Source organism: Lissotriton helveticus, chromosome 5_1, assembly GCF_964261635.1.
Source record: "Lissotriton helveticus chromosome 5_1, aLisHel1.1, whole genome shotgun sequence".
NCBI lineage: Eukaryota > Metazoa > Chordata > Amphibia > Caudata > Salamandridae > Lissotriton > Lissotriton helveticus.
This window is the reverse complement of record NC_136065.1, coordinates 261138705-261162646: the sequence shown is the minus strand read 5'-3', so window position 1 is coordinate 261162646 and position 23942 is coordinate 261138705. Positions and strand designations below refer to the sequence as shown.

General features: G+C 45.6%; 1 protein-coding gene across 1 annotated transcript in view; it reads right to left on the bottom strand.

The window, feature by feature from the left end:
• Window positions 1-3184, bottom strand: part of LRRC26 (leucine rich repeat containing 26) — a 97157-nt gene extending 93973 nt beyond the window's left edge. Inside the window, exon 1 of the mRNA XM_078640881.1 lies at window positions 2361-3184. Coding sequence (XP_078497007.1) covers window positions 2361-3003 — 643 coding nt within the window. The 5' untranslated portion in view covers window positions 3004-3184. The remainder of the gene's footprint in view (window positions 1-2360) is intronic.
• Between the last annotated feature and the right edge of the window lie 20758 nt (window positions 3185-23942).

Here is a 23942-nt window from a genome sequence, read left to right as displayed (position 1 = left end):
AGCAGTGAGCGTTTTTCAATTTTACAATTTGTATTTAAAAAATATGACAGCCACTGGTAGGTGGTTTCAAGCTTTTTTCATTTCGTTTTGTTCCATATTCTTGCATTTAAAAAAAACCGTCACAGCAGAAAGGCCGGACCTTTTGGCTTTGCCAATGTTTGTTCGAATTTTGAACTGCTGTGAGCCCTGCATGGCTGGCAGGTAGAGGTAGGTGGTTCTCTGTAGGGCGAGACCGGTCTCTGCCTTTATCCCTGCATAGTGGTAGATAAGTGGGGTATATCATTGCTGGGGTGAGCGGGCAGCCACGTGTGACCATCTGACGGGACAGCTTCACTGACTGATCAGTGGAAATATAATGTTATCAACATGCAGAGTTATCCATGAAGTAGGGAAAAACTTAAAGACAGCATACAGATAAGGGAAACATTGCTCATTCTACAAATATTTGATCCATTACAGCCTATTCATTGTTATGTATTTTTAACTGCTTTAGAAGTTAACATTTACATTGTGGCAACAAATGTAATGCATTGCTGAGCACTCTTTTCAGGTCCATCTTAACACTGTTGATAAGTGTATATATTCCAGTGCCTTACCAGTTCCTTTTGAAAATAAAAAATGAATGCATACCCCACTCCGAACAAAAGGCAGTTCTAGAGTTCTACAATGAAGTAATTTAACCACTTTCTCATAAATGCAAACATGTCTCATAATTGTATTGTAATTCACCTGAAAATGTGGAAGTATGTTAGCAAGAGGTAGTCGGGGCAGATCAATACACCTCCAAATTTGTAGCCCAGATCTTTCATGTTTTATGCATCATCCATCCTCTTGCCTCCAACATTAACTACATCTTATTAATTCCTTTATATTTGCATGTCAGTTCCTTTCCATATGGGAAAGCCAGAATAGTCATTCCAATAAACTATTCTATGGTGGCAAAGCTAAAACCTTATAAATGGCTTTAATCACAGCTCAGCAACGCAAACTTTTACATAACTTAAAATACTTTAACTGATTTCCAAGTTACATACTTTATTACTGTGACCTGACATGATTTTGTCAGGAATTTTACTGTATGCAAGAGTGACATGTTAATGCCCTACACCTCAACCCAGTCTCTTATCCCTACTTATCACCCAGAAGACTGCCGGGTGCAGGTGGGCCCACTGTACAACACTCTCTTAGTAGACATTAAGGAAGGTGTCTCACACGGGTAAATTGTAGGCTCAAGTGGGTAAGCTAAGAAACATTAGCCAGATCTCAAGCTACCAGGCCTCTGTGAATGAATAGTGTTACTAGAGAACTCCATGTCACAAATGCATCATATTTCCAGCCCTGGTCTTTCATTTAGTAAATGAGTGCATTGTGGGAGTTGTAGTCTTCTTTTTATTGGGAGTGGTGGGTAGGGCTCTCTGAAAAGCACAGACTGCTTGGTCCTGAACCCTAGTCCTCAGAGTTAATTGGCTGAGCAGAGCGAGGACTTACATGGAGCTGTCCCCCAAAACCTTGCTGATCTGAGTTGCCCATTGAGCATGCAAGCAGATCGCATGTATTGAAACTCTTTATATTTATAATTCACATGAGATGCCTTTGTCATACATTCACCCCAGTACAGAGATCAGGGCCTAAATCCATCGTTTTTTTTGCTCACCATGCTATTCCAAACCCAGCCATATGGAAATCAGTCTTGACCCTGTGCCTCATGGGAACAGTCCAACCTGAACTGCCAAGCCAGGTCCTCCCGACTGGTTTCGGGGTTTCACCCCACTTAAGCCAGGATTGCTTAATTCCAGTGGCATAGAGAGCACGGGACCCACGGCTTGGTATACCAGTCCCACTTGGGGTGACAAATGCAAAAACAATAGTTGATGGACAGAATGCAGAACAATGTCATACATTCCCCCAGTACAGAGATCTGGGCCTAAATCCATAGTTTTTTTGCTTCACCGTGCCATTCCAGTTTGAACCCAGCCATATGCAAATCAGTCTTGACCCTGTGCCTCATGGGAACAGTCCTAAGGAACAATGGCCCAAGAAAGGGCTCAACTGATACCAGGTCCTTTCCACCACTGCAACTCGGCCCATTTGGTTCTTGCAGACCCTACAACTGGATTCTGGCCGCAAATCCTTCTGACTGGGCCCCCTCTGGACTGGATCCACAAGGCGCAGACAAGGATACTTTAAAATGACAAAACTGGGAATCTAGACTGTAATTATGAAGAACCTCCTCGTAGGGTGACCACTGGAACCCCTCTGAGGCTGCACCACCCTGAGGACACATCCCAGGGTCTGTAAGAGTTCATCTATAGACTGCATGAGATTGCACTGCTAAAAAAAAAACTTGCCCTCTTTCTTACCTCGAATTCGGTCTCTGTGTTCAGCCATCCAGGTCCAGAGTGGGAAGATGAGGCAGGTGCAGGCCCACGGGTTCCCATCCAGCCGGAGGGACACGGCTGAAGGCAGAGGCTGCAGGACCCCGGCCTCGAGGGTGCGCAAGGCGTTGTCATTCAGAAACAGCTCCTGCAAGGACGGAAACCAAACCAGGACCCCCGGATCCAGGCTTCCGATCCGGTTGTATCCCAGATTTAAAGTTGTGAGGCTGGGGAGAGACTTAAAGGACTCGGGCCTCAGGGAAGTGATATGGTTGAAGCTTAAATCCAGGTACCGGAGGCTCCAGAGGCCCTCGAAGGCCTGGTCGAGGAGAAGGGAGATCCCATTGTGCTGTAATTCCAAGCTCTGCAGGCGCTCGAGCCTGCGGAAGGAGTTGGGTCGTAAGGATGCGATGTCATTGTGGGCCAATGAAAGGGCAGTAGTGAGCGGACTGATATTTTCAGGGACGAATCGCAGGTTTTTACTGGTGCAGTTCACCGCTCCACCTGGGCAACTGCAAAGTTGAGGGCAGCAGAAAGAGGCCAGGGAAAGGGCAAAAACGATCAGCAAACGAAAAAGAGTGTATGTTCCCCAGGGCACCATTGGTGTAAGTGTCCTGAGTTCAGCCATTATTTTATTATTCTGAATGAGAAAGTCTCCCAAAAGTTTGAGTCATCCTCGAGGTCGGTTTTTAGGTCGGCTTGAAATCCTCTTCTTTTAAAGACCGCTTCCAAGGTGTATGGAATAACTTCCCTTCTGGTACCTAAAACTGGCCTCGTGCTGCGTGGTGTTCTCAAGTTCCTTAAAAAGAAGATGCGACCTTGGAATGAAAATATTTGAAATTCGAGCCTCTATCGCCACAGTGTCGAGCAAGTTAAAGTCACCTGCCTAATGTCAATAGCCCAACCTTATTCAGGGATTATTATCCTGTTCCTCTGCCTCTCACCGTACAATTATTTCCTTATCCAGCCTGCGCTCCACCCACTCCACGTAGCTGTTTACATAGCCAAGAAGTCGCCGAGCAAAGACAAAGAGATTGCCTATATAGGCAAGAATGCTTCAAAGACATTACTGTTAAACAGTGTTGCAGTCATGCCTTTAGGCTAGGCGGACGTCAATGAGGAAACATTATGAAAAGTTGAAAGCAGAGAATAAATTCGGTGAAATTTCGAAGTGCTGGAAAGAGTCATGCAAGATGGTCAACTAGAGACAGTTCAATTCAGTCTATCATAATTGAGGTGCTGGGGCAGAAAAGTTTCCAGCATGGGTACCATTGTGCACCCCTGCCGTGAGTGCCCACAGCTGGATATCTGGTATTTATTTTTGGTCATGTCTGAAGGTGTAATGGGTTTGTACCTTGTTGTGACCTGGAGGGTCATACCCACCCTGCTGGTCAATCCTCACATCCTGCAAGCGCCCTCGTAACAAGCCCATCAACTGTAACAGTTGGCCAGCCACGGCCCGTGGAGGGAGTTTCGGTGGCGCGGAGAGGCGGGGCGGGGGAGGGGCAGGGTGGGGGGTGCTAAAAACTGGAGTATCAATAATTGAAGGTAAGTAAACAATTTCATTAATAAAAACGAATTTCGTAGCGCGCCCTGCATCGTAAAATGTGATGCAGGGTGCGCTACAAAATTCGTTTTATTTATTAAATTGTTTACTTACCTTCAATTATCCATACTCCAGTTTTTAGCACCCCCCACCCTGCCCCACCCCCGCCCCACCTCTCCGCCCCACCGAACCTCCCTCCACGGGCCGTGGCTGCAGTTGGCCCATCAAACCCCTGTGGCAAGCTTCGCACCGAAAGCACTCGTGGATCTAGAACCCAACATGGAACACTCCCCAGCAAGATGTGCTCCTGAAGGTTTTCACATAGTCTGACACTTAAACCACATGTGGTCAAAGGCCATAACAAAACTTATGTTCAATTGCAATAAAAATGTTAGAATATGTATTTAACATTGTGGACAACAGGGTACATGATTGCTACCAATACGACTAGACCTTCAGGATTATCAAACCTGTTGCCAACATGGTCAGCGACTGGCTGCCGCCCCCCCCCCCAACTGTCCACACCAACCCCCGGACACATGAACATGAAACATGGTTATCTTTGGAAGGCGGGGGGTCGCAAGTCCCCCCGGCCGTATTTATTAAGATATAAAATGATAAAAATTTTAATTGCATGGTAAACAATTTATACAAAAATCAGCAGGACATTAGATACAATATTGTCAACAAGTTTGAGAGACTAACCTTAACAGAAACTGTAATACAGATAGTTTCCTAACCGAATCTAACATCCTCATCTAGATTTTTGTATACTACATTTCTGGTCATATGGCAAGGTCGCTAACCGGTGTCATGTCCTACTAGCTGCGCCTTACCTAGAGATGTGCGCATGCGCAGCCGGGCCTGGTAATTACCCGGTCCACGCCGTGAACTCCATTTACCCACTGAAGGAGGGCCCTTACTCTGCGCCATCCGGTGACGTCATAAGTATGCGCGCGCGGGGTGGCTACCAGCCTAAGGAAAGCGTGACTACTCCAACCCGCGCCCCTTTGAAGCACCAGTTACCTTGCCCCTGAAGTTCTAGGAGGGGCCAATGGCCCCTCCCCCTGGGTGGGAACCTCCATGGGATGATGCCCGCCCCCTCAGACCTTAAAATTAGCTGCTCACCGGTCATGACCTTACCGCCACAGGCCAGCATTGTTAACCGACGATCTGGCCTCCCCTATTCTAGACCCAACCTGGAGCGTGTTCACCTAGCGAATCCCTCCAATCAGGCCCAGACATTATTAGACCACAGGACGTTCCCTGCCTCCGTCAAGTGCACCCCATCCCTCAGGTAGAATTGCTCGCCCCAGATACACCCATGTGGAATCGTCTGCAACCGGGGGGCTCGAAATAATTTGTCCAACCGTGTGTTGATCCTCTTTACCGAGTGATTCAACGCCCTGACCGAGTCCCCCCCTCGCCACTGCCACCGAGGGATAAGTTGCGACCATACTACTGTGCAACCCGGGCAAGTCCTGGCCACCCACCCCGCAGTGGAGATGATCTCCTCAATGAGGATGCGCCTCCCCAGTTTGGCCAAATAATTCTCCCCTAGGTGAAGTATCACCACTGACGGGGAGGTGGGCTGCTGAGCTAGGAGTCCCTGGAAGAAGTTCCTAAACTGGCTGAGGCATAGACCCCCTCTCCCGAAGAATGAAATATCAAACCCCTTCAGCGCCGCCCTTTTCTTACGGTCTCCTAAAAGAAAAACATGTTCAGCACGCCTCACATAAGAGTGGCCCACAATCCAAATCACCATTGTCCTGCGTCCTTCCTGCTGCTTGTGCTGTGATGGTGTAGATCGTTGACGCCCGGTGGTGAGTTCCTCCCCTGCGTCACAGGTTTGAGAAACTGCAAGAACCAGAAAAATACCAAGTGTGAGACTCATCCTGTCACAACATGTCAATTCGTACATATCGTTTGTAACACTCAGATGACCATCTCCCAATTCTCTTCACATCCTCAGCCGAGAGACCCCCTAGCGCTGCTTCAGTTGCAGCCCCTATCCTAAAGGAGTGAGTGCCAAATTCCTTGGGATCTAAACCTGCCTGTCTGACCGTCAGCTCCAAGACCCGCCTAAACTGGTACCCAGTCAATGGTATCCCATCGGCGTGACACAACAGTGCATCCCCCGCCGTGCCCTCCCGCTGCCTGAGGAAAACCTCCACATGAGTAACGGGGCAGCAAGGATTGACCCGGGCCCGGTGGAGCACTATGGTGTGACCCCGGGATTCCTGGTCTGTTTTGGACCTCTGAATTGTCACCCACATAGTATCCTCACTGATCCTGACACTAGTCCACTGTAGGCCGCCCAACTTATCCCCTTTTGACCCTGCCACTAATTCACCAATTCTCAGAGCCCCATAAAAAGCCAGGGAAAATGCAGCTTTGAACAGCAGTATCTCCCATTCTGAGCTACAGACCTCGTGCAATGCCAGCAATAAGGCTGCCAGCCGCGCCAATCCTATGGGCCGTCTCGTATCCGCAGAGTGGCCCAGTAACCGGTGCCATCCCCTCATAGCCTTGCGCACCATAAAGGTATTAGTGGGGTCTCGCATGCCCTTAGCCTGCGCAAAGAAAGAGACCGCCGCCCTATGTCTGCTTGCGGCTGCCACTGAGCGCCCATCCCTGTGCATCCATTCTAAATAGGCCGCAAAGCTGTCCTCCTGTGCCCACCTAACCTCCCATTCCTGCCCCAAGAAAGCGCGGTAAGACAAAAACGCCCCTTCGTAAGCTGTCTTGGTCCTGGGGGCTAAGCTAGCAACCACGAGGTCCTGTAATCTGGGGCACCAATCTGCCAAAGTACTGCCGGGAAGTGCGCTGGCGAGGGGTCTGCTGCAGGAAGATGTCCCCTGAAGATCTGAATTTTAAAGCGAGAAAGGGAGTCAGCTGCATTGTTGAGGATGCCTGGGACATGCTTGGCTCTGAAAAGTACATTCATTTTTAAGCACTGCAACACAATCTCTTTGATCAGGCGCAGTATGAACGGGCAGCGTGCCCCCTGTTGGTTTATACATTCCACCACTGTCATGTTATCCGACCAGAACACCACTGATTGGTTACATAGGTGTTCTGGCCAGACCTTCAATACCACCCACACTGGAAAAAGTTCCAGGAAGCCAATGTTGGCGGTCAAACCCCATGCTCTCCATTCTTCCGGCCACCGTTGGGCGACCCACTTGGTCCCTAGGATGGCGCCAAAGCCCACACTGCCAGCAGCGTCTGTCCATAAACCCAACTCTGCTGATGTAGCGGGAGGACCGGACCACACTACCCTGCCATTAAAATCCTCCAGAAATGCCATCCATATATGCATATCCTGGCGAACCTCAGATGACAGCCTAGTGCGGTGATGTTTCTCCCGTAATCCTTTCATAGCCTGGGCAATAGAGCGTGAGAATGGGCGCACCATTGGGATGACCCGCAGTGCAAAGTTCAGTTGCCCCATCACTTCCTGCAGCTGCTGCAAGGAAACCTTGGCTTTACATAGGCATTGACGCAAAGCTGCCCTAAACCTAGACACTTTGTCCTTGGGCAACCTGAAGCATCCCTGTACTGAGTCAATTTCAATACCAAGGAATTCCAAGCAAGTAGCCGGGCCGACCGTCTTCCCCGGCGCCAGCGGAACCCCAAAAGCCCGCATGAGCACGCAAAATTCCTGCAATGCCCAAGCACACTCCTGAGAATCCGCCGCGCCTAAGAACAGGAAATCATCCAAGTAATGCATGACCTGTTGGTGGCCCGTCGCCTGTCTCATGACCCATTCTAGAAATGAGCTAAATGTCTCAAAGTAGGCACATGATATGGAACAACCCATGGGCATGCATTTGTCCATGTAAAACTTGCCCTCAAAAGTGAAACCTAGAAGGTGGTGATCCAATGGATGTACTGGGAGGAGACGGAAAGCGGATTCTATGTCAGATTTAGCCATCAATGCCCCTGGTCCCAGAGCACGCAATAAGTCAACAGCCTGGTCAAATGAGGCATACTTTACACTACAAATCCCTTCATCTATCGCTTCGTTCAAGGATGCTCTTGGCGCGGACAGGTTGTGGATCAATCTAAATTCGCCTTTCTCTTTTTTGGGTACAACTCCCAGCGGTGAACACACAAAATTGGGGACAGGCACCTCCTTGAAGGGGCCAGCTATCCTGCCTAACGACAGTTCCTTGGTAATCTTAGCGGACACCACCATTGGATTCTGTTTTACTGACAATTGGTTCCTGCAATTTGCGCTACCTGTGTAACCCACCGCCGGGATCCTGAAACCTTGTGAGAAACCTTCCTGCAGTAGGGTGGCCGCTATGTGGTCAGGGTACCTATTCAACCATGGGATCATTGCTAACACGTCTATTGGTGTGGGGGGGCCCAGCCCGCCTGAATTACTCTGGCTTCCCCCTTTCCCTATGACCGTGATTACCTTGTTTGGACCTGCAAGTTGTCTCGGGGTGGGATGGGTGACCACAGACTGCACATGCATGTTTAAATCTACAGGTGCCCTGGGCCCTTGTGCAGGAGCGCTTATTAAAGTCCCAGCACACCCCTTTTCTCTCTGACCCCCCCCCCCTATTCTTCCCCGGGACCTCATTCCCATGGGTTGATCGAAAGGGCTGTTGAGGCCTGGCGGAGAACACCCTGACTGCACTGGTGGCCTGAGATGGAGCTGTGTCACCTGCGAACTGCTTGTGCCAGGACATAGAATCTACTTTGTCCCACGCCAGTGATGTATTAAATTCCTTGGCCTTCCTGAAATTAACATCATACTCCTTCCACGCATCCCCAGTGTATTGATCGCTCCACCCCACAATCCTGCTCTGGTAGCAAGCCATGGCTGCCTGCACATTTGGGGGGCGTTCGGCCGTGATAGCCGAAAGGACGGAAAAGGCCCTGATCCAATTCTTCAAAGTCTCCTCTACCCTGAACCTGGCGCACTGTGCCCTCCATTCACTTGGATGCATCCATTCCTTCAGTATCTTGGCCTGCTCCATTTCCCTGTTGTCTAGCAACAAAGAAAAAATGTATACATATTTTCCCGCCCAGATCAACTCTTTTACCGCCTGGGACACATGTTGCCCCAAGTTTTCACTCCTGGATGGCACTAAGCCGTCTCCCAAGAGAGGCAGCGACACCTCCTTACCATTTACGGGCAACTGGGCCGGTAGAACACTATCTCCATTCAGCTGGGCGGGACTGGAACCTGCAAGGGAAGAAGATGAGGGCCCCGCAATACTGTCTGCCGCATTTGCAGCCTTAATCTTCTCTACCAATTTTTTCGCTTCTGCCTCATGATCAGATGAGGCAAGACACACACCCCCCTTTTGCAGCCACGGCAGCAAGGCCGTTATCTGAGATACCAGTTCTGGAGGGACTGAGTCTAGATCACCTGCTGGGACTGCAGGCGCCACTGGTGGCATAACTGGGGCATAACCGGTGGCAGAGGTGTAGGAGGCAAGGGGGCAGCCGGTGGCGGCAGGCCCGTGACTGGGATTGGTACCACGGGTGAGGGGGCAGGCCCCGAAGGAGGGAGCGCCGGCGGAATGGCAGGAGCCGGTGCGTCGGGAGCTTGATCTACAGGCATAGGTGCAAGAGGGGCCGGAACCGCAGGTACAGGTGTAATAGGTACCGGAACTACCGGCTCAGGGGCGGGGGCAGTGTACCTGGGCTTCTTGGCCTTAGACCTCTTAGGCGGGGTAACAAAATCCCCCCTTGGCAAGGGGACCGACCTCTGGCGAACAGGCCTACCAGATGGGCCAGGGGCATCAGCAAACCTCTCATTGATGCGGGCCTCTAATTCATCGACTTTCCCCAATTGTCTGTTAATGTCGCTCATTTCACGCATCATGGCCTGCATCATAACCTCCATCCTGGACCCTCCTTTACCACCCCTTGGCCCTGGCATGTTCTAAACCACAAACCACTGCCTACACTCCTAGTGTTACAATTGAGCGTACGTGTGCTTTGTACCTTCACCAGATGGAGGATGTCCAGGGGGCTGTAAGCACCATGCAACGGCAACCGCAACACCACCAGCTTATCCGGCTATGTCAGGGGTGAGTAAACCTAGTGTAGACCCACCCGGCGGCTACCAGGAGCGATGAAATGCTAGCCCCCCGCTCTCCTCTTACCGATCAAATCCTGCGCGTTTCCACAGCCGGTATTGGATTCGTGACCACGTCCGCCGTTCACCCCTCTGGGCTCACTGTGCACAGGATGCCAAGATACTGTATTGAATTGCCTGCAATAGAAAAAGTATTAATCTCTGGGAGTGGCGCACTCACGCAGCTACACAAACACCTGAACCATAAAATTACCCTTGAGAGTGTGCTCGCACCCCTGCTGGCAAAACAAAGACAGTCTCCAGAGGCAGGAGAGGGTTGTAATAAGGCAAAACAATTTATTTACACTTAATTTCGCCCCACCTACAGACCCCTAGAGATCCAGGCACAGTGTAGTACCCCAGTAAGGATTGGACCCCAATGTAATTCCTACACGTGGCAAATTAAATTAGAGCAGTCTTTAACCCCCACTGAATCACCTAAAATAAGAAGAGAAGCTTCAACATGCATCAGCCCCAAAATTTAAATTTCAAATCCACAATTACAGGCAACCTTTCCCCTGGTCTCCCATCCAGGTCCTGCCCTGGTCGACCCTGCTTCGCAACCTACTTCAGCTCCCTTGAACAGCCGGCTAATTTTGTAGCGCGCTGCAATGCGGGGGAAAAAAGAACAATCGGTTTAAACTGCCTGTGTGGGGAGCAGAGGAGGCGGGGGTTCAGCATGCAGATTCCTTTTAGCTTCACACACTCCGCGGATCTCTAGCAGCATACACAATCTCAAATCCAGTCCGGCTGCCCTGTTACCGCCAACCCGCACCCGCCGAGAAATACCTCGTTCCTCCACGTTCCCCACAGCCAGAAAGTAAAGTATGCGGCGCTCCACGTGGCTCCGACGCCCCGAGAGTCCAGAAGATCGCCGGGCAACCGTCGCTGCACCACCAATGAAGCCTGCACCGGGCTCGGGCGACCGCCGCTGCACACCGCCAATGGAGAGCCTAAAAATAAAAATTGACAACGTTAGTAAACAAGAAGCCCCGAGCGCGGGGCACGACACGCTGTGGGGGAGCGTCCAGGGAACAAGAGGGTCTTCTGGGCGCTCCCCGCTTCTTTATCCCTAAGGGGCCCGGTGGGGGGTGACTACACCCCCCACCCAGCCCCTTCTGCGGCCCGCCCCCCTGACCCGGAAGTCCTACACTGACATCCGGGTCCGGGAGGGCGCCAACCAATCGGTGGTGAGGGGCGCCCGGAAGGGCACGCCCCACCATCGAGAGGCACGGAGGTGGAGGCGGTCGCCGCGCCGCCATACGGGCGGGGGGCCAAGGGCCCCCCCTTTTCAGGAGAAGTGGGTGCCAAAATCGGCTTAAAGCAACTAATTTAAGCTTCTGATCATCCAAATCTCCTGGAGACAGATACCATTGTGTGTTGTTAGCCTGGCCTCCGCCTATTCAGATATGCTTGACTTAGGAAATGAAGAATTGGTTTTTCGCCTAAGTACTTTTCTGAGAGTTGCTACTAGGGCACGAATGTCAATGCTCATGGATTGAGTTCTAATAATGTATACATAATTCCCAATTATTTAATGGATTGGTTTACACTAGTGATTTATTTATGATGAATTCGGTTTTAAATTGCCATTTAAGGATTTTATGTCATCGTGTTTATACAACTGTAATTCTTGCTATTATATATTGCTAAATTTTGTCTCTTTTAATTACTGTGCACTTTTATGGATACATTGTTTATCCGAATAAAGTTTGTGAACTGAAATGAACTTTTGGCCTCTGTGGCGAACATGATGTACTGATCAGGGCCGAACTGGGTAACCAAAACAGCCCTGGCAAAAATGCTCAAACCAGCCCGCTTACTTTGTCTCCTCACAAAATTTCTCTTTCCAACCATCTATTCCTTTCTCTACTCTCTCACTTCTCCCTCTCTGATCACTCTGTCTCTCTCCTTTGGAGCCTCCCAGTGTCTGCTGCAATTCAGGGAGCGGGGGGGAAGTGACAGAGAAACCACAAGGGGTCCTGGGAATTCAAAACCGCCTTCAATGGCTCCAGCCCACCAATGAAATGCCTGGTGGAATAAAAAGCCTGTCCAAACCTGGTTCTGATGTAGTATTCCCCATAAGGCAATCCAAGCCAGCAGGTCCTGGCCAAGAAGAAGGCAATTAGGTATGAGAGATTATCATTGCTGGTCCTGCCTCCCTGATCCCACAGAAGGAACATGATCGGAAGATGACACCAGAGCTTTGTAAACAAATCACAGCGGGTCCCAATAATGCCAACAAATTTGTTCAGTAGTCTTACTTTGAAGAGGGCTAGTTAGGCCAAAGCGTGAGATCTTAATGTTAGACCAATATAGTTGCTCCTGATGGGTTTTGTGGAGGGATCTAACCAGAGTGCACATATGGCCATATCGACAATTATCGGGTATCCATGATTAACAGATGTATTGCATTTTTATCAGGAATACTGCTTTATTAATAAGGGGAAGGGGTATCCTCTGATTTGAGATCGTTTGGCAAGGGTGTATTTCCTGGGACAAGAACATGAGGCGTAGCTTGCAAGATGAAGAAGAGGGTGGTCGCAGTGCTTTCGGGCAGCTTAGAGGCTGTAGCGTCACACACACCCCATCCCAATGCTCAACAGTCAATTGATTAATGGTGGTAGGTAGAGAGCAGTGTTTAACCTCAGCAAGATTACCTTAATGGGCACATGGTGGGGTGCAAAGTGTTGAGACATTCAAGGATTGAAAAAGATTCAACTGTGGCAACACCACCTTGCTAATCATTCATGTTTGGTAGAGGTGTCACAAGTGATGTTCTTGAATTCATCTCTTAAACCCCTTCATAAACCATTTTTATGCAAAAGAATTATCTTTGTTTTACAAATGAAAGCATGTATTTAATTGCGTGATAAGAGCTCAGTATAATACCATGGTTAGATACAGTGTTATCAGCAATCCCATCATAGCCTACCTTTCTTCATATCAAAAGTTGCAGATGTTTCAAGTTCATTGTGAAGAACCAGAGCCCCCTAATATAATATCCAGTGGTGAAGGATTATGGTTACTTGGAAGTGAATTTTCAATACACGCTACCATACAAGAGTCTGAGTAAAGAGGAAAAACATCATGGGAATTACAATATTTAAGAATAATTGCTCTTGTGATGGCAATTTGCTAATTTAAAGACCTCATCATGTTTTAAAGAAAAACTCAGTGGACGGATCATCAGAAGCTATATTCAGTTTCCGTTTCTTTTGCTTTTCACAGCTAAAAGGAGATTGGCTTTCCATTTTCACATGATTGGCCCACAACTCCAGCAGATGGACAATAAGAGCAAAAAGTAGGGCTAAGGCAGACTTTCCAAAATTGACAAACAGGAGTCAAAGGTGAATGGTCATCAGGTGTTGTGGTGCTACCTTTCAAAACAAATAGCAGATAGATGAAAGCTACTCCATCAGTCAGTTGTTCCATGTGAAACTTACAAGCTGACCATGTGTAAACCCACCAGCTAAAATGAGAAACAGAGTCTGAGTTTGCAACCTCCAGGACAGATTTTCCAATATGTAGGTCCAAGCCAACAAAAGGGCACCTTTGCAGAATGAAGAACATAGCGGAGGGCTGGTGCAGCACCTAAGATAATTACGCTGGCTTTAATATTGCATCAAAATAATACATTTCTTTTAGTATATTCTGGTATTTATAAAGCATAGGAGTATAGTACAAAACAATAAGAATACATATCCCATGCATGAATGACACATTGATATGTTTTCAATACGAGTTGAATCCAGCCAAAGAGAAAAAAGCATAAGTAAACTTAATTCCTTTTAATATGGTTGGTGAATAAGTGAGCTATTGTAAGAAAAATGTTTTAATTCGTATCAATGAGGACTCGTGGAAATACGTTATCTCCATCAATGAAAGGCAAGATGAAGGCCTGGACCATAGATTGAAAATTCATATGTAGGATTATGATTTTAAATTGTGCAGTAATGAAACCATTTCTTGACATGCTCCTTGTGAAAGGTCTATGAGAAACCCCTGTGATATGGTAGAGGCTATAAGAAGGGGGAGAGGCAAGATAAGTCAATACAATTGTGTAAGCTGTAGGTGAGTGATTCTGTGATTCATCAGATTGTAAGGACAATCTCAACCTTTGCTGGGTTGAGTTTAAGATACACTGTGGACAGCCAGGTTTGAATGAAGTCTAGAACGGATCTGAGTTTAAGGATGCTTTAGCTGACTACATTTAAAGGTAAACCTACTTGTCAAAAGTGGATTGGTAAATGGTAATGTCTTGTTAACTAGGAAAGCTCCCAGTGGCTCTATGTAAAAGTAGCAAGAATAGAGGGGTGTGGAACTCCACAAGAGAAAGGGAACAATGGGGATCTGCAAGATTCCAATGAAATTAATTTCTGATTGACAGGTTTGAGAAAAATAAAAAATAAAACATGGTCTACAATGCTCATGAATGACTGCAGAGAAGAAAGTACACAGTAGCTGGTGGGTGATGGTATTAGGGTAGAATTAGTTTTATGATTTGTTGTAGTATTTTGAAAGGGTTTTTTAGTGTTTTTTTAATTTCTGATTAATTATTGGTGGGTTGGTGGGTTTTTAGGGAAAGGGGATGGGAACATATCTGAATGTATTTTAACTTTTAATACGTTTTTACAATTCATAACATTTTATTATGTAAGTAGAGAAATAGTTACATAAATTATTTAATTGTTAGACTATTTATTAAATCGTTTAAAAAAGGTTGTTTCCTATTTTTTGTCAATTGTTAATTAGATTATTAAAGATGTAAATGTTTAAACTCACTAATAATGTATTTTAGTTGCAAATTGTCAGGTACCTTTTATGGGTGGGAAACGGTTTTACTTTATATTTTGACTTGTTTTTAATTGGTAATGTCAGTTTAAGTTGATGTTTTTTTAAATAAGCAAATTATTTCAAATGTTTTAATAAAGACATTTTTATGTGTTTTTTGTTTTTATAGAAATTGGTTTTTAAAATATTTTAAGACTAATTTAATTTAACTTTCATGTTGTGATTATTAAAAAATATAATAATTAATATAAATTTTTTCCGACTCTTTCCCTACTGTTGCTTAGTTTGCAGTGAAAATATTACCCTCCAAGCTCCAATGCTTTCCTAATATTGATTAGGTTGGTATGAGAATAGCAACCATGACCCCTCCAAAGACCATCCCTTTCCCTGAACTCAGGTTAGAATGGGAATATGACATTTTATGCTTCTAAAGTTGAACACTTTGTTTAGTATTTTTTGGGTAGAGGTGAGAGTGGTACATTTTGTTCTTCCACATATGTATATGTATATTTGTAACTTTTTTGGGCTGAATTTGCAAAGTTAGTTTTGTTCTATGTATGCTTTTGCTTAAGATCTAGAATTGAAAACATCTCCTTTTTAGTTGAAGATATATACATTTTTTAATGTTGTTGTTTTTTATATTAATAGTTCTACATTTTGGTTGTGTTTTCACTTACTTTGGGCTGTTCTGCTTTTTTAATAGACTTTTTATTTTAATTTACAGCATATTTTTGTTGTGATTTAATATTTTAATTGTATTTCACAACTTCTTTTCATGCAGTGTGAGTTTTAATAATGTGTTTTAGTACTGTATTTTTTAATGATTCATTGCTTATTGTTTTAATTGTATTTTTAAATATTATTATAAAATGTATTATATTGATATAGAGAGATAGCTATATGGATAGATATTTAAACATTATTTTTATTCATAGAGTGTTTGTTAAATATGTGTTTCTTTATTTAAATTATTGTTAGAGTGTTAGATTTATAAAAAATGATTACCTTTATTTTCACCTTTTTTCATGAGTCATTATAATTTGAAATATATAAACTTACCACCTTTATAATCTAGCTATTTAGTATTACAATATTTTGAATACATCATTTGTGTAGTTTATAAGTATGTAAACACAATATTTAGAAACATATTTGTGCTGCAATTTTAGAGCAGTGCAATCTGTTGCTGTCAATATTATGATATAGAAGTGGTCACCATGTCTCTATAGGGTTACGATCTAATTATTATTTGTACTGTAGGCAAATGAGTCCAACAATGTTCATGTGCAAAATATGTAGATGGCAGGGATAGAAGTCTGCATTCCTGCATGACACTAGGGCCCAGATTTACTAAACACTTCCGTTGCCCTTGCATCAAGCAAGGTAACACAAGAGTGTAAGTTAGAATTATCAAGCAATGCAGGTGCTGCCTGCATAATTTTTGGGGACTTGTTCTTGCAGGTGCTGCATCAGTCTGTGTTATGCAGTAATTAATGTATGCAAGGTGGGTGTTTCCACACAAATCCCAAAGCAACATTAACGCAGTGGGATTTATTATCACATCACTGTATGCAGTGTAACGCAACAATGGAAATGCATCAAAATGCTACACATGGCCACGCAGGTGCAAGCAAAGATGCAAGGCCATCAGTATAAAAAGACTTCCCACCTAACGCACTCTGGAAAGCTCTTCTAAGCCATGGCAGTAGTTATTTTGCAACTGGGAGTTAGTGCAGGACAAAAACAGTGAAGGAGGAAGGAGCAGATATTCAGACAAAGGAACACCCTCATTGATCTCAGGGAGGAGAAGGTGATTCAGCTATACGGACCGAAGATGGACAGCACCATGGAGGTGCTGGAGAAGTTTACCTCAAGTCATCAACCAGCAATAGGGATGGCAGTACTACACATGTTGGACTTTGGCTCTTTTGCAGAAGACATTGAAATGTAGGCTAGAATATCACAGGATGCATTTTCATTATTTCTGCCATCCATGCTGGATGCTATTATCCATCTAAGTCCACAGTAGCTACTGTTTTCTAAAACCAGCTAACACAACTGACTATAAAACAAGGATTCTGTGAAATAGAGGGTTTCCCTCATGTTCTCAGAGCAATTGATTGCACCCACATGCAATTGGTGCCACCTGCAGCTACTGCACGCATTTACCAGGATCAGAAGCCTAACTATTTCATCAATGTGCAGGCAATAATCAACTATAGAGGATTACTCAGCAACGTGGTAGCCAAATATCCACTAAGTGCCCACGATTCATATATTTTCAGACATTTTATCATAAAGGGGTGCGTCTAGAGTGGAACATAGGGAAATGACCTACTCATTAGTAAGTCTAAGGGCCTGATTCCGATCTTGAGTGGAAGGAATCCAAATCGGATTTTGGTTTTACCTAAACCGATCCGGAGCCCTTGTTTCTGACCGACTCGTTCCCAATTCCAAACGTCCAAGTACGACGCCTGGAAACCCTTAGCGCTGACCGAATCGGTTCTAGAAGGCATATGGAGAGATAGAGCCCTATGGAACTGAATCGTACAACGCTATGGAGTAGGTTTTCCAAGCAAGCAAGTACAATGAACGATTAGGACAGCCTTTACCATTTGTTTTGCCCGGATCGAAACGGCTGCCGGAATCGGTATTTGGGGGCTTGTACCAGGCCCCCCTTCACCGAGGCCCATCCATGGCTCCCCCCTTTCAGAACATGCACAGTGTGGTATGCCCCAAGGGGTGCCCGCCACAGGGTGCACGATGATCCCCAACCACCCCTTTTATCAATGGGAGCCTGTGTACGCGTTCGGTACACAGGCTCCCATTGAAGTCAATGGGAATCCAACCGAATCATATCCGGATGCATTCAAATGCATCAAACTTGTTCGGTCGGACTCCCCTGACATGAGTCAAATGGAAAGCATTCCGGACACGAGTCGTTTGGTTTGCTTTCCGAATGAGATCGAAATCGGGCCCTAAATGTTCACCTATTGATTTCTATGTGGATGGGAAATGCAATGGCTAATAACCAAATATAGGATCAATAAAGTGTTCCTTTTATCCACAGTGGGTGTGGTGAAACGAAACAGATGACCAATTGGGGGACATAGGTGCCTATATGTACTATTACCACATGCAATGCAGGGCACCAAGCAAAGTTGATGCACTGGGTTGTGTGAAAGGGAGAGAGCAGAACTGCTCCATATGTCAAAAGCAATGGCCCATTCCTACTCAATACTTACACTGGGTCTCTGTGTGCAGCCTACCATCAATGCAGGCACCCTTGCACTATAGTGTTAGGGTGTCTGTCTTACTGGATGTATTGCTTTTATGCAGGAAGGGAAACGTTCCAGCAAAAAATAGTATCTCAGAGCAGACGTCTTCAAAATGTGGGGCGCACCCACCGAATAGCAGAATAAAGTGCATCAGCGCAGAGAGCAGAACAGTGCCACATTTTAGTAGCTGGGGTGCAGTTCTGCTATCTCCTGTTTATGCTATGCAGTAACTTCACTTGCTCTGCTGTGATGTGTGATTCCTTAGTAAATATGGGCCGTACTGTTTAAGATAAAACAAGTGCTTCAAAAATATATATTTTAAGAATATGTAATCAAACTGTAAACATAATCAGACTGAACCTAGAACCAATATTGTTATGTGTCTATTAAAAGGATGCATTGCAGAACTCAGCTGAAAACACGCTTGCATTTCCTCTCAGAAAGAATAAATCTTTGTCAAAATGAATCTTCAAGTGACTCTGCCAATTAAAGCCAATGCTGGTTTCCAAATAGCCTTTACATCTGGTGATTAGTCATTTGCACACATTAACATTTCTTTCAGGCAGTAGGGACATTGATAAAAAGGCCTGCTTCTTTTTTAGCTCTCTGTCCCTCCCTAGGTTTCACTGTACAGGAGAATTGGCCCCGCCTTTCTCTGTCATCAAGAGACACAATAAGGTCTATATTAAGACCGCGATAACGAGTCTGTTGGTCTTTGTGGTGGCGCAATGGTCACGTTCTTGCAACCGTCACATTACGAACCTAGTAGTTGTGCTGCCTGGGAGCGCCAACTCCGCCAGGGAACAGCCATTCCCAGGCGGTGGCGCAGCAGTCAAGAGGTATCTATATGCTTGGCAGCCATGGCATGAAGGCAAGAGTGGTGGGGTGGGGGAGCTGGGCGGGGGGAGGGGGGGGGGGGGTTCGATCACGATGTCAAGGGGAAAATAATTATTTAAACCCCCACAATTTTGTGGAGCAGTGTTTGTTGATCTATTTCTGTTTTTGTTTGAAGCATTTACTCTTTTATAAGTCTCACATTTAGTGCAGATTATGAGCTACAGAAAAAAGTACCCCTGAAACGATTTCACAAGCCCGGCCCCATAAGCTCAGCCCTCCCTCCCTTCAATCATTGCCGTAAAGTTTTGGAGGTGGGCCCAACTTGAAAATGTTTAACTTAGGGGGAGGCTCAGAGAAAAAAAAGTTTAAAGACCTCTGCTTTAGAAGCCTATTCCACTTTCTATGTGTGCTGCAAAAAGCAGTAAATGTAGACAGAAGAAACAAAGAGCAGAAATACATATTTATACATTTGTCATGGCTGGGAGGAGCACTACTTAGATGCACATCCAGGTTTACTAGCTGAAGTAAATCTGCCAATCCACAATAATACCTGGGTGTATGCAAGGGAATGGCCATGATCCACCCATAAAATGCCTTCAAATGCAATGTAACACAGAAGAAGCAGCTGCCTTGAGTTATGTTTATGTCCAAGGTCATATTAGGCAGTTCAATAAAGCCTTTGCATTTTCCTTGCCGCACCTAGAGTGACACAAGAACAATGCAAAGCCTACATAATTTTGGCCCTCTGTGTAAACTGTATGGAAAGGAGCCAAAACCAAAAATTAATACTGAGCACCTAAACAAGAATGTAAGGAGTAAACAAATGTGTGTTTAATGTGGGTCATTCCGACCAAGAAGTATGGAATATCAAGATATGTTTATTTTACACTGCAAAACTACATTTCGCACAATCAAAAGTAGCTATCAGACAGCCCAAAATAAAATGCACATCAACTTTAACATTTTGTGTACATGGTGTAAACAATTGTCAACCAGGAAACATGCAAATGTAAGTTGCAAACAACTCAAATATGTATGTATTTCTACCTCTCATCAGGTGATCAAGGATATGGGGTGAAAACATGGCTGATGACCCCACTCAGCCAAACTCAGACTGAGTCCAAAACAATGCAGTGCTGCATTGAGGAAGACAAGAAATGTGGTTGAAAGAATATTTGGAGTTTTTAAATCACCATTCTGGAGTTTCGATCTGTCAGGTGGAAGCCGCCTATACTCACCACACATGGTGTGCAAACTAATATTAGTTTGTGCCATCCAGCACAATATATGTGTAAGAACAAATGTTGAAAGGACTCACTATGAGATAGTGAACTCAGTAGAAGGCTGCACAATGAATTGGTTCATAATTTGTTTCCTGAATAATATTTGCTTTACTTATTTATGTTATGTAAATATGCGCGTTTCCTGTAAATAAAAAAGTACTTTTTTTAAATCAAGCAAAGTACTGTTAATCTGTTTTGTTACATGAAATAATGAGATGTGTTATTGTTGTTGATAAACCAATAGAGTTATACAGCTATATAAATACAATCACACTCTTGGATAGGTAAAGTGTGTGCATCCTTATATTTGCAGAGTTAATTATCTCCATTTTCAGCCAAAGGTAGATGTGTAATATGTGGATGCTTCATGGTTGATGATTAAAGTAATGTAAGGATCATCAAGATAGTTACATTGAACCTAGAACACACGTAAAAAAAACAATCAGAGGAGGATTGCAGAGGTTGTCTGATAGTGTTGACATTGCGCGTGTGTGAGACTGACCTACACTACATGATCCATTTAGAATCTGAATAACACAAATAAAGGCAAGGAGAAGCTGTGTGTTGTATATTTTGAGTATCAAATAAAAGTTGTACACAAATACTGTTGTGAACACAATCTGGGAGGTATGTGCAATCTAATCATATGAATCATAAATAGCAAAAATATTGAGTTGTAGTATGCATGGACTCATGGGGTATGTAATCATGCGAAGATTATCTGAAATGTAATAGTTACATAAGTGTTTGAAGTCTATGACTTAAAAACATATAGCTATTTAGGAAGTCATACTAATGCAGTTTGTATTTGTGTTGTACATGTATTTAAAAAAATATGTGTGGCTATGCATGGTGCTTATATGGTTCACTTATTATTGTGAAGGGCATACATCATAGGGTAATGGGTGTATCCATGCATCCACTCATCTACTTGTCCACATTCATAGAGTCACATTCCATGACTTTGGATTAATTTGAGTATGAAAAAGAAGGCATGCTGTCTGTCAGGATCTGCTAATATGCTAAACAAGAGTTACTACAACGCAAGTTCAACATTTACTATATTAATATTCTAGGTCATTAAGTGTTCACTGAACTATAAATATCATAGTGCTATAGGACCCATAAGTACTGAAGCTGTACAAAATGTACCGAAAAGCACACACACCACAGCATATGCATCTAAATGAATGTGGTGCATATTGTTATTATCTACACACATCAGGTAGAACAGAGTTGATGTAAATTCTGCCAATTTGCACCCATGCCCCCTGAGCTCGGGAGAGGTGTAAGGGGGTGCACATGCTGCGAGGACCATCATAAAAGCTACTAAACATTGTTTTGGCAGAATATTTATAACAGGGACCTCCGAGGGCGCACATGTACAATGAGGTTGTGGGGAAGCACAGAAAGTTCGGGGTAGAGCAGTCCACCCTGGGCAGCGCCCCATCCCACTCCCCATAGCAGTGTATCGGGCAGCCCCTGTCCGGGGTGTGCGGCTGGGCAGGAGTGAGAAGGCAGACCAGTAGCACAACTGTGTGAGGCTCCATGGCTGGCATTTTAGGAGAGTACAGACTTCGAATGGTGCAGATGGGCTGACGCGAGGCAGTGCCCAACCTCTCTCAATGTGATGTCTGTGATGCTAGCAGCCAATGAGGCTGTAGAATTCGATCGTGGAGCGCGGAAGCATAAGTCAAACTGCTTCAAAAGAGAACTGCTACATATCCAATTGACATCGTTAGGTCTTGTGGCGTTTACAGCGCAAAGCGCTGTCTTGCCAGAGACCTATTGTCAGCGACTCAGCTTTCCAGGAGACAGGAGCTGGCCGCGCGCATCTTCCAAAAGGCGATCGGAGCGGGCCGCGCGCGTGAGAACGCGCTTGCTGTGGCCATCTCCTGTCTCCTGGGAAGCGCAAACATACAGAGGCCCACCTCCCCCTGCTAACGCATGCGCACACACACACGAGCGCACATACATACACGCACGCACACATACAGAGACACCCCCCCGCCGTCGCACACATACACACACACATACGCGCACACACACGCGCACCAAGACACCCCCTACAACTAAGGCCCACTTACCGCCACTCTGGACATCAACAGCCTCCGCGGGGCTCTCCCTCAGGCATGGGAGCCCTGCGTCCCGCTGCTCCTTTGGCCAGGCACTCCGTGGGCGCGGGCTTCGCAAGACGGAAGTCCTGCCCCACGATAGGTTTCGTTTTTTGTCTGTGCGCGCACGTCTTGTTTGTTTGCAGATGTGAGCATTGCACATTGCCAGAGATTATGGGACTATCTGATAAATATCAAACAGTTAAAGCCTTTTTAAAGAAAGTGAAACACGCTGACCCCGACTCACCTGATGCTGGGCCTGATTGCAGGGACGCTACTGCGGGTTTGTAATCTTACCCTGCGAGGTTTGATCGACTCGCTGAGCTCCCCGACACATAAACCTGTCCACGCTTCATTTGGTGGAATGGCACCGCCAAAAGTAATGGCTCAGAAGGGAGGTCGAGCTGGCTCACGCTCTACTACTGTGACAACCGACCCGGCAGTGCTGGCTGTTACAGGTGCTGAAACACACTTTTCTGCTACTAAGAGTAACGCAGTTCGACCGATTACTTCCAGAATTGGACGTCCTACTATGAAGGTATTACAATCAGGTAAAGTCGGTGAAGTGATTAATCCTGGCGGTTTTGTTAATTTGCTAGCGGAGGGTGAGATGGTGGATGCACTTATGGAGGCAGTTATTAATCCCCCGGCGGAGATACCAGTGTTGTTGCCAGCTTTGACATTGGCTCAAAGTCTTGAAAAGGCTTTGAACTTGGGAGCCTTACAAACCCGAGCACTGGGGAAGGGGGCAAGAACTCTGACCCCTCCTGGAAGGGTCTGTCTGATGATGCGGTAAATTCGCCACTGATGATTGTGGTTGATGGGGCTAGTAGACCAAATAGGGGGGACTGAAGGAACAATCTCAGGTAGCGGTGGATATGCAGACAGTAAATTCTCAGCCATATCAAGCCTCACCGGACAACTGCCAAGGGGGCTTGAAACAGCTTTTTAACTCAGCCATGGGGGAACCACTCGGTCAACAGCCGGACATTGGAAGTGGTCAGGTGGGGTGTGGCATTGGTACTGGTATGGATGGATTTGGGGGTGCAGATAGTCTCGCACCTCTGCAGAAGCGTGTTATAGCCCCGCCAATGACAATTGCTGACCTTTCCAGCCGTAATACCAATGATACTCCGAATATCACCAATGCTAACATAAGCTACTCTGCCCAAGACAAGGGGGCATTGAACTCTGAATTGACCCCTCACCGCCTGTGCGAAAGAAAGGTAATGTTAAGGCTAAGACCACAAGATATAACAACAAGCATTTGCAATGCAATAGGTCTCGCAGTTACACGAGTTAAAGCTATTGGCATTGTAAATGACAATGCCTTTAATTTATGTTTTTAAAACAAATACAAATATAAAATGCATTGCTATTTGCAATGTCAATAGCTCAAACTCGCGTAAATGCGAGACCTATTGCATTGCAAATGCTTGTTTTAAGAGTTGTGCCTGGTTGATTAATTTAAAGGTAGTTGGGATTGTTATTTGGGAATGGCAGTGCACAGTCCAGGTACCGCTGAGCCTGATGTACCTCTGATACCTGCTTTTCTAAGGCATGTCGCTGGGTTTGGGCTCCGGTAACTCCACTATTCAGTAGTGACTGGAGT